Source organism: Phyllostomus hastatus, unplaced genomic scaffold, assembly GCF_019186645.2.
Source record: "Phyllostomus hastatus isolate PE091 unplaced genomic scaffold, TTU_PhHast_1.1 phas_contig_86, whole genome shotgun sequence".
Taxonomy (NCBI): Eukaryota; Metazoa; Chordata; class Mammalia; order Chiroptera; family Phyllostomidae; genus Phyllostomus; species Phyllostomus hastatus.
The window spans coordinates 90,184,902-90,199,052 of NW_025333977.1; the positions used below are offsets into that span (position 1 = coordinate 90,184,902).

The 14,151-nt window shown below is 55.5% G+C and overlaps 1 protein-coding gene across 2 annotated transcripts in view; it reads right to left on the reverse strand.

Annotated features, from left to right (window-relative positions):
* Nucleotides 1-542: 542 nt before the first annotated feature.
* SEMA5B (semaphorin 5B) overlaps nucleotides 543-14,151 on the reverse strand; it is a 54,092-nt gene continuing 40,483 nt past the window's right edge. The window contains exons 9-22 of one of the 2 annotated variants that reach the window (XM_045851872.1): nucleotides 12,943-13,078; nucleotides 11,557-11,764; nucleotides 11,237-11,444; nucleotides 6,438-6,555; nucleotides 6,125-6,306; nucleotides 4,825-4,968; nucleotides 4,465-4,612; nucleotides 4,108-4,333; nucleotides 3,723-3,941; nucleotides 3,045-3,215; nucleotides 2,794-2,943; nucleotides 2,501-2,545; nucleotides 1,854-2,059; nucleotides 543-1,621 (exon numbers count right to left, since the gene is read on the reverse strand). In XM_045851872.1, coding sequence (XP_045707828.1) covers nucleotides 1,466-1,621; nucleotides 1,854-2,059; nucleotides 2,501-2,545; nucleotides 2,794-2,943; nucleotides 3,045-3,215; nucleotides 3,723-3,941; nucleotides 4,108-4,333; nucleotides 4,465-4,612; nucleotides 4,825-4,968; nucleotides 6,125-6,306; nucleotides 6,438-6,555; nucleotides 11,237-11,444; nucleotides 11,557-11,764; nucleotides 12,943-13,078 — 2,317 coding nt within the window. In that variant the 3' untranslated portion in view covers nucleotides 543-1,465. The remainder of the gene's footprint in view (nucleotides 1,622-1,853; nucleotides 2,060-2,500; nucleotides 2,546-2,793; nucleotides 2,944-3,044; nucleotides 3,216-3,722; nucleotides 3,942-4,107; nucleotides 4,334-4,464; nucleotides 4,613-4,824; nucleotides 4,969-6,124; nucleotides 6,307-6,437; nucleotides 6,556-11,236; nucleotides 11,445-11,556; nucleotides 11,765-12,942; nucleotides 13,079-14,151) is intronic. The other variant, XM_045851873.1, reaches the window with a different exon arrangement.

Genomic DNA, 14,151 nt, shown 5'->3' on the forward strand with positions numbered 1-14,151 from the left:
ACATGTCCATCATTCTCATCCAAAACAGTAGTGCTGATTTGGTGGGCTGAGACTTTGAGGTGATCTTTATTTAATCTAGCAAAAACTGCATGGGGCTTCCTCCACCTCACAGGCTTACTCATTTCTTGTCAATTTTGGTGTTATTAAACTCAGCATTGTAAAAACCCCATAAAAAAACCCTCACCAATATTCCCCTGCTGGACTCATGCATTTCCTCTCTGGAACTGTTGCTTGGAAGAGCTGCTAAGAGAACAGACAGAAACCTTTCCTGCTGTGGGCACACCTTGCCCACAAGCAACAAACTGTGTTGCCGCTTGTGGATTTGTTTGCCCCTGATCTCTCTTCCAAACACAGTTGAGGGCAATGTGTGTGTTTGTATTCACAAATGGAAAGATATCCTCTACTGAAGTCAAACTCTGCTTGGGTCATTTCCTTCCCCCTGAGAAGACCATCTGCCACCCCAGTGCCTTACTCCGAATAGACCGCGCCAAGAGGAGCCCACGCGCATATGCACGAAGACAAAGTTCCATTTGGAGACTGGATATCATCTTTAATTAACAATGCCACAGCCCAACACCTTTTTGTTGCTGTAGCAGGCTGTGATTGTGTGTGTGTGTTCCTGAACAGGTGAGGGGCCAGCAGAGGCTCCCTAGCAGGTCTCAACCAACAGCTCTTTTGAGCAGCAGCTGGAAGACAGTCTCCATAGGGGCATGGAGGCTGGGCTCCTGCCTCCTTTTCTCCTGGGCCATCTTTAGTGCATTCTGAGGGCAAGGCTGAGGCGTATACCAGCCCAGACCGAAAGGCTTCTCGGCAATGATGAGTCTTTAGTCCTCAGTTCTCACTGCCTCTTGCCAGAGGTATGTCCCTGGGCAACGTACATACTGCTAGGCACAGGTAGACAACCTGGGCCGGCCTTGGTCCCTCTGTCACATTGGGGCAGCACCACAATGGCTCAGCCCTGCGCAAAGAGGCCAGAGCTTCTGGGGCCATTTGATTAATTTCTTTCAGAAAGAAACAGGATGTAGCTCAAGGCCTTCCCAGGGCCAGCCAGAGAGGGGCAGGCTCAGCCCATGATGGCCACACAACTGTCATTTCCAACCCCAACCTAAGACCCTGCCCTCCTGCCACCTCCACTCTCCAGCTGCTCACATGCCCAGGAGGTCCACAACCAGACACAGCAGGAGAGGTCAGCATGTGGTGAGTCGAAAGGAGGCCATAAGACACCTGGGCTGAGCTGGAACTGCAGCCATGTGCCGGCCTGAAGCCAGCCCTCTCTCCCATGGTCACTGCCAGCCAGAGCTCTCTGAAGCCAGATGGAACCCGGGCAAGGCAAGGCAAGGCAAGAGAGCAAGTTCTTGGCCTAGTGCAGGAGGAGAAAACCAAACTGGCTCCAAGGTCCCATTTCCAGCTACTCTGTGTCTGTGCCTCAGGAAGGCAAGGAGCCCAAGCCCCCAGGACGGCGGTATCAGCTGTTGGGGAGGCAGCGCTGTCCAGGTGCGGCCTCGGGCCGGAGGCCGTGTCTGCTCCGCGGGCTGGGGTAGTAGGCGGTGTACACGTTGGTCTGCTGTAGTGTGCAGAAGCCGGCTTTGCCGTCGGGGCTCAGGTTGTTCTTGTTCAGGGTCTGTGGGAGGAGGACGGGACAAAAGAAGGGGTGAAGGGACAGGTGAGGAAAGGGGGTGGCCAGGTCAAGGAGATCAGGAGCCAGTGAACAAAAGGACACTGTAACTGCTGACACAGGAATCTGTTCACAACACCTCTGCTCCCTCCCAAGTGCCCAGCCCAGTATGCCCGCCTTAGAGCCAGAACCACTGTACCCATCACCCTGTCCTCCGCTTCTACAGGTGGGTTCTCACCTTGAACTCCATGGGTATGTACTTCTCATTCTTCGGGGTGCCCCCGCCCTTGTAGTGCAGGTGGTTGGGGGTGGCAGGGTGGACGAGTGTGGACTCCTGGGACTGGCGCTGGCAGTGCTGGCAGGACAGGTACACTGCCAAGGTCAGCAGTCCAGAGCCCAGGAAGCAGGAGACACCCGTGGCTACCAGGTGGATGAGACTGAACCCTGGGGGGTGGAGGGGACAGAGAGGTAAGTGATAAGGGAAGGGCCACTGAGCAGAGGAGAGTCTTCCGACTGCCTCCCAGCAGGAGGCTCAGAGGTATAAAGAGCTTTGAGGCCAGAGCCAATGGAAACAGCAGGCTGGGCAGCCCTCACCAGGGACCTCTGTCACAGGACCACCTATGGCTTGTGTCAGGCAAGCAGAGGATGTGGACTGGGTGACTCTTCTTGAATACTCTCCTTGATGACTGCCTCCTAGTTGGGGGGCATGGATGAAATGGCCCAGAACCCCTTCACATGGTCTAAAGCAGCAGGAACCTCCACAAGGTTTGTCTGTCTGGAGCGGGAGGTGGAGGAGTTCCAGATTTCAAAGCAAGGTGGGCCTCCTCCTTAAAGAGGAGGGGTAGAAGGAGAGTGTCATAAGTGGGGAGGGCAGGTTCCTTTTACCTCCACAGCCGGTGGCCTCCTCCACGCTGGAGGCAGGCAGGATCACTGCAGGAAGAGAAGCAGAGCGGGTGTTGGGGCAGGGAGCAGATGACAGGGGTCCCTCGGGCTCAGTGTATCTCTGGGAGGAGAACCCCTGGGTCAGCACTGAGCTGTGGGATAGACCTGCGGGCCATGTGCCTCCCACCCTGCTGTGCCTTCCTGCACCCTACCCCACGATATATGCTTCAGAAGGGGAAGGAAATTGGGGACTCAGTGGGAAGCACTGGGCTGAAGCCTGCGGTTGGAAGGCCTACCAGGAATCTCGTTGTAAGGGCAGGGGCGGCTCTGGCTGCTGTTTCCGGCACAGGTGCTGGGCCCTGGGACCAGCTCCTCACAGTGCCGGCTGCGGGTCTGGACTCCATCCTTGGTGCATGCACTCCACTCAGACCACGGTGACCAGCCTTCTGTGGGTTGTGGGTTGGGACGAGGTTAACGGCCCAGCACCCCCGGTGAGGACTGGCGGGCTCCGTGGTGCTCCCCAGCCCACGCCAGACGTACTCAGTACCTGGGCAGGCCTGTGTGGCACACAGTGCCTCCTCTGTGTGCAGCCCCAGACAGATGTCCTCGCCTGAGGAGGGCGCGGGGCTGGTGCAGGAACGTGTGCGTTGATAGTGGCCGCCACCGCAGGAGGCTGAGCATGGGGACCAGGAGGTCCAGCAGGACCAGGCGCCTCGAGCTACAAGGGGATGGGGGCGTGTGAAGGGGGCTACAGGTGCTAGAAGGACCCTAGACAGTCTCCTGCCCCATCCCAGGCAAGGCCATGCCTGCCCTGGGCCACACAGGCCTCAACATCCACCCCATCCCACTCACAGAGCTCACAAAGCTCAGGGTTAGGAAGAGGCCCCTCCCTGTGGGGGTGGCAGGGAGAAATGGAGGCTGCAGAGGAGGCATCAAAAACTAACTCAAAACAAGCTCCTTATCAGGCTAGCCCACTTGAGGAGAGAAAAAAGTGATAGGAAGATGAGGAAAAGCTCTGCTCTTTGGGAGCAGCTGCTGAGTCCACGTTCAGGGCAACAAATTGTTCTGGGGCCCCGGCTTGTATCGATCCGGCTGGAAGAAGAGGTCACCTGAGCATGAGGTGTGGCCTGGGTAGGGCTGGGAGTCTCCCAGATGGGGGTTCCCTGCGGGGAGGTTTCCCTAGGCGGGGGTTTATCTGAACCAAGATTAATTAGCACAGCGTTACCTGGACAAGCCTGCGGATTGCAGTCCTGATACTCAGTGGCATCGCCCACACAGGGCAGGCCCCCGTTGCGGGGCTCCGGGTTCGTGCAGGTCCTCTTGCGGACGTGGAAGCCCAGCTCACAGTTCCGGGAGCAGGACGACCAAGGGCCCCAGGAGGCCCAGCCCCCGCTCACCATGTGCTGGGCGGTGCCCCCGCTGCGCAGGAGATCCTCCACCAGGGCTGCGGGTGGAAGGACGGGCCTCAGCAACAAGAGCTTCTCCAAACCGTGCGTTCTGCCCCCCCATCCGGAGCTCCTGCTCCCAGCCGCGCCGCGCCGCCCCGCCCCGCCCCCACTGCTCTGGACCTGGGAAGAAGGGTGGCCTGTGTGGTGCGCGCGGGGCTGTACCGTCTGTGTCACAGGTTCCCGAGCTGTCCGCTGGGCAGGTTCGGGTCTCGGTCCTTCTCCTCCCAAACTGCAGGCCGTGGGGGTCGGGCAGGGGCGCGCGGCATGTGAAGCGAAATCGCTGCTCCTGCCGTGCCCCGCCCTGAGTCACGTTCACCGGCAGCCACGGCGTCCATGGCGTGTTGCGCCGCACTTCAGGGCAGCCCTCGGGGTTGCACGTCTTGAATTCCTTGGGGATAGGAGCCGGGGTTGTTTCATAGCCTGCAGCTCCCAGGCCTGCCCTGAGGTCCATCTGGCCTGCCCTCCAGCTGGCTACAGGTCTCGAGTCCCAGTCCCCCCTGGACCCGCCCTGACCCTCACCACTCCGCAGCCTGGGCAGGAGTTGCCATTCTCGCAGGTTCGACGCCGTGATTGCACGCCGCCCCCACAGTTGCTGCTGCACTTACTCCAGGAGCCCCAGGATGCCCAGAAGATGGGTACCGGGCAAGGCGTGTTTTCGTTACAGAACCTGAGGAGTATGAAGGGAGAGGGTCACTCTAGGGAGCAGGCACCCCCTTCCCTAATAAGAGAGTAAGAGGTTGCTGGAAGTGCAAACTGGGAAGGGCTGGAGTCCCCTGGATCTCCTGCAGAGCTCCCCCTGCCCACACCCCTCCCTCCAAACTCTGGGACTTCAGGACCAACTTCTAGGTCTCAGAGGGCCCCAGCCACAGCCCAGCTCACCGCTCCTCCCGGCTCTTGCCCACGCAGATGCGGCCTCCGTGGCGGGGAGCAGGGTTGCTGCAACTTCGCTGGCGGACCTGGAACCCTATCCCACAGGTTGTGCTGCACAGGGCCCAGGAGGACCACGCGGTCCACGCCCCATTCCTGGCAGGGTCGGAGGGGACGGAGACAGATGACCTCTGAGCCCTACTTCTCTGATCTAGTCTACACTGAGCAGATGGATTTTGTTGTCAGCAAGTGCCAGATGGTGACAGAAAATATCAGCTCCTAACCAGGCCACCTCAGGCAAACTCATTCATTCATGTGTTCATTTGTCCATTCATTCATCAAACATGTCTTGAGAGCTTTCCTGCATATATTCAGCTGTGCTCAGGGATAAGGCTACAGACAGGACATAGACTCTACTCACAGGGGCAAAAGGATACATTCTCTAGAGAAGGCCCCAATTCGCTCTTCCAATCTGCAACCTGTGTTTCAGCCTTCTTGGCTGGCTGACCCTTGCACTCAAACGCATGCGCCCTCTCCTGTTCTACTCCTGCGCCTGCTTTGCTCCACCCTCGTACACCACTTACTCCTGTCTACTTAGACTCTAGTTTTCAAATTTTGACTCCACCACTGACTGGTTGTATAAGCCTGGGCAAGTCACTAAAACCTTCTGTGTGCTTCACCACACTCTCATCTCCAAAGTAAGAGTAATGATGATATTCCTGCCACCATGAGGTGGTTGTGACAGTTCAGTTAATGAATGCATACAGAGTTAAGTTATTTTAAGAGTGTCCAGAACTGTGGGTTAGTTGTTATAACCCTTTATGGAGCCCCCAGGTACGAGGCGGCGTGCAAGCCTTTCAGTATCTCCTGTAACCCTCCCAGTGACTCCTGGGGTGGGGAGTGTAGCCCTCACTTAGGGAAGCTCCAGGGGTTAGGTGGCTTGGTCAAGGCCACACCTCCAGACAGTGGCAACTCAGGGTTGGCACTAGGTCTGCCTGCCTTACCAGGCCATGCTGTCCCTTGTGTTTGGGACAATAAGGCTTATTAAGGCTAGATCTGTCCGGGAGGTGACTGCCATGTCTGTCCAGCCCTCTTTTTCACACAATATCAAGAGCCCCCACAAGGCAGAACTTCCCCCCCACCAGAGTGGAAACTCCCCCAGGGCTCATGTGTCCTGCCTCAGACTTTAGCTACCTGTCCTGTCCCTTGCACAGCCCTGAAGTGGTTTCTGTGCACTAGTGCAAACATCTGGCTGGGGATGCCCTGCTCCGGTTTAAGAAAGCAGCCAAGCAAGCCCTGTATCCCCGCATACCTGGAGCAGTTGGCGATGTGGATGGCTGGCCCCACGCAGTCTCGGCCCCCACAGCGAGGCTGCGGGGTGTCACAGGCTCGGGCCTGACACAAGCAAGAGCCTGAGTTGTCTCCATCTAAGTGCTCACATGGCTGCCATGTTGACCACGGGCCGAAGCCCCCATCCCGCGTCATGTTCCGCACCTGCAGGCACACATCGGAGGCCGGGTCCAGTCACGCAAGGCACAGGTCCTAGGACATGTGGGGATTCTGACAGGGAGTCACAATCTGAGTTGGGGGGAAAGGTCCTGGGGGTGTCTCAGAGGGGTTCTCACAGGACATGCTGTGATGTTCTGGGTCCAGAGGCTCATGTTGGAGCTGTCCTCGAGTGTGCTGCAACGTTGCTGCTTCCTGTCCCAGCCGCAGTACGGGTCCCGTGCCCCCAGGCATGCCCTGGCAGACAGAGGTCCTGAGACTCAGCCCACTGGTCTCCCAGCCTCACCTGCATCCCAGTAACACACCCGGCCACTCCCCTCTGGGCATCCCTTTCCATCCAGTTGCTCTCCACAGTAGTAAGTTCACTGAACACTTTGCTGTGTGCCAGGCATCACTGTAAGCACTTTAAATGCATGAAAGAACTTACACAACAAATAAGGAAGACATTGTTATCATCCCTGTGGAGTCTGCAGAGGAACTTTCCACTGGCCAAAGGAGCCAGGGAGGTCAAGGGCTAAAGGGATACTCAAAGTGGTTGGCCCTTTGGCTGTCTCCAGAATAGAATCCTCTTTTTCCCTTGAGGCTTCAGGGAGAGTCACCTGTCAGGTGAGTTCTTTATTTTTAGTGAATTCAATGAACCATGTAACCAGATGAGGGAAAAGAGGTTTTATGAGAGACCTTATGGAGAAGAGGGTGGGGCTCCCTCTTGTCATCAGTGGAGGTCAAAGAAGACAATGCTGTCCCTTGTTCCAGTGACCCATGACCTTGTATAAGGGAGGCCATGCTTGGGGGATCAGTAGGTGAGGGCCTTGCTGGACCCCAGGAAGCATACTCTGGCCTACCCAAGAATCCAGAATATTCTTGTGTTGCTCAAGAATCTGTCTCCACTTTATTCACTCGAGCGCAACCTGTGCACGTTGTACAGTGTAAGTGTGTTCAGGTTCTCATCTCGGACCAGTGATTTGATTCAGGGCTACTTCCTCAGTGGATGCATCAAACTGGGCGTCGTGGGACTAAATGCAATGCATGTGTAAACACAGTCCCGGCTCTCTGTGGTCTTGAGATTCTGCTCTCTTGCTGACGCTTGGACCAAACTGGCTGCCAGCAAAATCCAACCAGTCAGAACTCAGTGTAGCCCACTCCCGAGTGTGTCTTCCGCAGCTCTCAGGAACGGGCACCAAACTCCAGAGGCAGCTGATACTGCACTTTATAAGCAGCATGCATTACATTTTTAAAATGAGGAGGGGAGAACTAGCCATGACCAGTGATTATTAATAATAATAAATAAAATGTTACATATCAAAAACAAATGACGGCCAGTAGAGAAAATAAGTAAGAGTGGAAAATTTGAGTTAGCTTACACAGATAAAAGCAGAAGACTCGGGAGGAATGCAATTTGCCTCATGCCATTTCCCTCATCCCGGGCCCAGCCACTTCTAGAACAGAGGTTCCCAGTCTTGATTGCAAAGTAGAATCTCCTGGGGGTCTTTTAAAAAGCTTAAGCAAACAAAACAAAAACCCCAACTTTCTCTGGGCCTTTGGACCAGACTAGGCCAGGCACTGGAGTCTTCCAAGTGCTCCCCAGGTGATCCTAGTGAACAGCATGGCTGAGAACTGCTGTTTCAGGGCCACTTTAATCAACATTCCGAAGCCAAGACATAAAGTGCCTTGTATCTCAACCCCTGACAGAATAAGAGTGAGCAACCTAGAGTAGATGCTTGCCCCAGCCCTGCTCTCCCCCTGCCCCTTAATCAGCCTCAACCTCTCAGCCTCTCCTGAGAGGACCCCCTGGATCCCAGGACCCCCAGGACCCCCCTGCCCTGTCCTGCCCCTGGCCCTGGCTGCCTGAGGGCGCCTGCAGGGCTGCCCTGGGGCTAGTGTCTGAGCTCACTTGTCTGCATTTGCTGCAATTGCCAAATGCCACTCCAAAGCCACTCCAAGGCTCACAGAGCAGGGAACATTCTTAAGAAAATTAAAGCTCCAAGCAGGGAAGAGTTAAAGTGTGTCTCTGGCCATAGGATTGGGTGGCAGTTTAGAGTTTCTGTCATAAAAGCAGCTGTCAGACCAATAATGTATCACCATGTCTTTTTTACTGCAATGTCTCAAGCAGCCATTATAGAAGGGAACAGGTTCATTCCATGGGCTCACAGGCAGGACAGAGATGGATGGCCACAGCTGCAAGCAGGCAGTTTCCAGCAGCAGGCCGCAAGTCTCTAAATGGGAGCTGTCCAGCATAGCAACAGTGTCCCAGGAACTTGGGAGCAAGTGGCTGTTCTTTAAGATGGCAGCAGAGGTGGTCCAAGGCCCCCTGGCAGGGAGGGAGGTGAGGAGGAGACACTGGGAGCCTCCCTCCTGGGGGAGCTGGGGTGGAGGCCGACCCCCTCCAGTGCAGCCCGAACGACATGCTGGACGGAGGAAGGGGGTGGCTCATGCACAAACACCTGCTTGGTAGAGCCGAGTCAGCGTTCATTCCCTCTGCTCCTCCTCCTCTGAGCCCTGGCCTCTCTCTGGCCAGACTAGGGTTCTGGGCAGAGGAGGGGACCTAAAGGGACTCTGCTTACCCACCCCCATCCTCCTGCCAGCTTTGGAAGGCATAAGGGAAAAAGCATGAAATGTCTGCCCTGGGAAACACCCTGTGTCGACCCAGCCCGTAACACGCCAGCTCTGACAGACACATTGTGCGCTGTGTGAGAGACAGTGTGGTGGCTGCGTGGGTTTACTCTGGCCCTTTTGTTAACTGTGCAATAATGAAGCTTCACATTTTACATTTGTACATCCACCTATAGCTTTATGACAAGGTTTTTACTGTACACATAAATGGCTCTTATCCCAAACTCAGGAGCCCAGTAGGATAAAAGTTTTAGACTCCCGACTGACCTCTTTCTAACTGCTGTCCCACCAGGCCACGCTATGCAGCCGCCTCTCCCCACTCTGCAGCGCCACCCGGGTGGGGACGCATCCCGGCAGCACCTGTCTTCCTCTTGCTCCGCTGCAGACCCCATGGCTTCTTATCTGGCTAGAGCCACATCAGCTCGCGCTGGCCGACCATCTGCCCCACGACAGCGCTGCCTGCCACTGTCTGCCTGATTTTTGTAAAACACCCATTCACACTGTCTGTCACTCACCCCCCTGCTCAAAGACCATTTCAGTGCCCACAGCCACAGCATTCAAATCAAAATCCTCCCTTGGCATTCTCCGCTGGCCTCAGCCCACTTTCCAGTCTCATTCCTCACTCCTCTCCTGCACCAACCTCCTTCCAGGCCAAACCAAGAAGAATCGATCCTGCGTGGAAGGCCTCTTTATGCCTTGGGCTGGGTGTGGCCTCCTGGTGGAATATAAAAAATACTGGGACACTGAGTTTACCTTTAAGGACGTATCACCTCTTAAAGAGCAAGGCTTGTGTGAAGAGTTTGCTAACAGCAGGAGAGTTAGAGAACACAAGCTGTGGGGGGAATGCCGTCGGCAGGTAGCCTGTGATCACTGCCAGGCAGTGCTGTCTGCAGTGAAGGTCGTGGACTATAGACTCCTGAGGGCCCAAGGGGCCCCTAGATGAGTTTCTGGAGATAATAAAGGAATAAGGACACTAGCTACCGCTTATGATTCACTGGATAGGTGTTTCTATAGGTGTAAGAATTGGGAATATCATTCCCAATTCTTACAAGAACGTGGCCAAAATTTAGTATCGTTTGCTCCATTGCTCTCCCCCTGCCCTTGTTTTCCTGATGAAAAAGCTGAAGCTCAAATGGTTAAGTATGGAGCGGAGATGGAGCCCAGGTGTGCCCAGATCCAGCTTGCGAGTCCCTCCCACCACCTCCCCACCCCTTCCCACGTGTCGGACACAAGCCAAGGTTTCTGCCCCCACCACACATTCAGACCTCTGGGGAAAGTGAAGGTTTTCTAGGCTTATTTCATCTTGCCCAGCTCCTCTCTCAGTGACAGCCCTGCCGAGTGCTCTGCACACACTAGGGCTAAGCAAATGTTTGGTGGTTTGTTGATGGAGCCATGTGTTGGGGCTGAGGGGGGCTTGTGTGTCTGCCCACTGCCCTCTCCGCCCCCGCAGTGGGACTATCCAGACTCTTCCCCTGCCCTCCCAGCCTCTACCCGGCTCCCAGCGCGCACCACTGGGGTTGGAGGCAAATCCCTGGCAGCAGAAACTTTGTTTGTCTCCCAAATCTCACGGACAGATGGGCACAGCCAGAAGGTCTCTGTGTTGCAAAGGCCACAGGTGCCCGTGTGGGCTGTGGCTATGCCAGCTAAAGGCAGCTTTTGATTAGCTTAAAAATGAGAGGGTGCAGCTTGGGGAGGCTCACAGGGTCACACTCTGAGCTATATCTCCATTCGGCTGTGGGATAAGCTTTTGTTTCCCCCTTAAATGTCAGTGTCACTGTTGCCAAATTTGTGAATCCACTCAAAGCCAAGGTGTAGAGGACTGATCATGGAAGCAGTTGGGAAGGGTATGCAAGGGTCCACACGGTGCCTGACCTCCACTCCACCCAAGCAAGGCTGCTGTGCCTCTTCTAAGGAAGCAAGAGGAGCAAAAATGGGGGTGGGGTGGTGACTCAAAGTGGGGCCTGCAGTCTGCGCCCACCTCTCTGAAACAAATGCTGTGGTTTCAGAGATAAAGACCGCACTCTGAACAGAAGGGGCTGAGAAGAAATCGAGTGGGCTCTAACTACCGGCTGACCACAGGGATAGCAACCACCGTCACACCTGCAGGCAGCGGCAAATGGTTTATACCGATTATCCGAGATGTTATGAGAAGGAAACCAAGGTCCAGAGAGGTTAAGTCACTGACTGTCCAAAGGCATGTCGCTGGAGACTGTGCCAGGATGCTACCCCAGGTCCAACAGACTCCAAAGCGCCTCTCCCGAAGCACGATTGGCAGGGACAGGGGAGGCCCGCCCCTGGCACAGCTTACCCCTGGCTGCGGTAGGAGGCGCACCTCTCCAGCGGGATGCGCAGCACCCTGTCACTCAGCCCCACGAAGAGTGCGCGGGCGCTGTGCAGGATTCGCATGCTGAGCAGTGGCTCATGGTGTCCGGGGGGCAACACGTGCAGCTCTTCCAGGTAGCAGCCGCGGAGGCTGCGGCTTGTCGTGGACAATGCCTTCAGGATGGTGCCGGACTCTGGGAGGGTCAAACGAGGGTGGCCTTAAAGGCCCAGAAGAAACCTCTGGGCCCCAGCCCCTGGCTCCTCAACCTCCTCCCACTCCGAGCCCAGATCCGGGGTCGGGCTCACCCGTTCCGATGTAGAGCACATGGTAGAGCGTGTCTTGGGCCTGCACAAGGTCCACCACGAGGTGTGAGAAGCGCACACTGTCCTGGGTGACACAAGGCTCGGGAGTCACCGGCTGCACGGCCTCGCTCATCAGGAACAGGCGCTGTGCGTCCTGCAGGCTGCGCTCCGTCAGGTTCTCGTTGGGGCCCACCTCAGACAGGGTGCCGCACTGCGCGGGGAGGCGGGTCACAGGTGCCCAGCCGCTGGGGCTGCCCAAATCCCCTATGTCCCTCCTTCCTTATTGTAACCCAGGTGGTTACTGGCAGACTCTGATTCTTCGGTCCACACCCACCCACCCCCGCCCCGCCCCCAGTATTCCCACTGAGTCCCATGCACCCTGTTCCAGTAACAGATGCCTCTTTTTTGGGAAATAAGGGAAACTGGAGCTGGGAAGATGGGGCAGGCAAGAGCAGCCAGGGCTGGGGAAGAAGAGGGGGAGATACAAAGGGGACTGGATTATCTAAAAATGGATCATTTGAATGTGGATAATGAGTGTCCTGTGATCAGATGCTGCTGCTGTAGGTCACCCCCTTCACGTTGTGCCAAGCCCTGCCTTCCCTCTCCTGTGACTCTACCTGCTGAAGTTGCTATGCCTTTCAAACCAAAACTGGAAGGCAACTACCATTCATTGAGCACCTACTACATTCCAACCACCACACCAGGTATGCATTGACCCTCACACATATCTGTTATTGAAATTATCCCTACATGCCAAATAAAGAAAAGGTGACTCAAGGAGGCTGAGTGACATGCCCAAGGTCACACACAGAGAGAGGGCTAGATCCAGATTAGTGTTGTTGGACTGCAAAGTCTGAAGTTCTTTCCCTGGTCCATTCTGGCCCTGGGCAGGAAGTCTCATGGATGTGAAAGTAGCTTATGCCCCATGGCTCTTCCCCCTTCTCCATCACAGCCCTGAGGGTGGTGCTCCTACTACCCAGGGCACCCAGTGCCCTCACCGCTCCTAGCATTCAGAGGCCCTCTGAGCATTGGCACACACCCTGTAGACTACAAGCAGATTCCAGCTAAAATCCCCAAATTCTAGCCACACAGCTCATTCATGCTGTCCTGGTCCCCTACACGGAGTACAGCTGAGGTCTCACTTCCCCACTTCCCTGGAGGTAGGGCTACATTTACAGATGGCTCAGGGCATGTTCCCTTGCTGGGTGTCCCACCCCCTCGACCTTTCTCATTCCACAGTCTTAGAGGTCACCGCCCTTTTAGGGGACCACTGTAGACCGACCCCTCAGATGGGTGCAGACCAGCAGGGACAGATTCGGGAACCAGCTTGTGGCTAGTAGTCCAGTGAAAGGCAGTGTGTGCAGAGAGGGAAGAGAGGAGAAGTTGTACCTGGAAATTGGGGATGGGGTTGGCAATGGGGAGCCAGGCAGCCCTGGGGTTCTCCTGGTAGCGAAACGGGCCATTGAAAGCCTGGGAGATGGCACTGAGGTTGAAGGCGCAGACGGCAGAAGCGGCGATGCTGTTTCTGAAAGGCGAGAGAGGGTAGGATGCCGCGCTGCCCCCCACCCCTGCCGCAGGTCTGAGTGCCCTCCTTGAACCCCACAGCCTGCTCTCAGGGCACCTCCCAGCACTGCTCCAAGGCTGATTAAACACCTGTGAGGGAGGAAGCCCCGTGGGAATGAAAGACCCACTGATGAGAGGCACTGGGGGGTTCCTCTGTGCTACTTTCTCACCCCCTCCCTTCTCCTGTGGGAAGGTCAAACAAAGTCGGTGTCTTCGAACATTTCATCCATAGCCACTGTAGGAAACACATTTTAGACCACAACTCAGTATGGCATGCACACTTATCTGCAATGAATTTTTATGAAACAAGAATAACCCTTGTTAAATACATGATACTCTGATATTTCTATTCTAGTCTATTCTGTTTTATTTATTTCATTTTACTTTTTAAAAAACGTGGGTTACCAAACTGCTGATACACTGCAGACCACAATGCCCTGAGCCAGACGGCCTCCAAGACCCCTTTCAGTCACAGTCCGAGTCTCTGAGTCTGATGTGAACAGTTCAGAGATGATACCGCTATACCACATTTCCAGTTCTGTTCTGTGCATTTAGCCCCTCTCCCCAGTGTGCGCATTCCTGCCTGCTCTTGGCCCCATCGTCTCCTCTGGGTGTTGCACTGTCCTCCTGGCTGGCCTCCCTGCAGCCTGCCTCATCTCCTCTAATCGGTTCTCCACACAGCAGCCAGAGGTGTGTTTCAAAATGTACAAAATGTACCTCCAAGCTAGTCTCTGGCTTGCTTCAAGCCCTTCTCTAACTGACTGCTCTTAGGATAAAGATCAAAACCTGTAAAGCAGTCTACAAGGCCTGCAGGGCATAATCCTCCCCATCCCAGCCCTTCCACCCCTTCTCCTGTCTTTCTCCTCCTCACCCTCCAGGCTCCTGCTACACTGCTCTGGCTCCATTCCTCAAACGTTTCTTCCTACCCAAAAGCTTTGCAAGTGTTGCTCCCTTGGGCTAGACTGCTCCTCTCCCGGAGTTAATTCTTATTTATCCTTGTGGATGTCACTTCCTACAGGAAGTCTTCCCAGATCA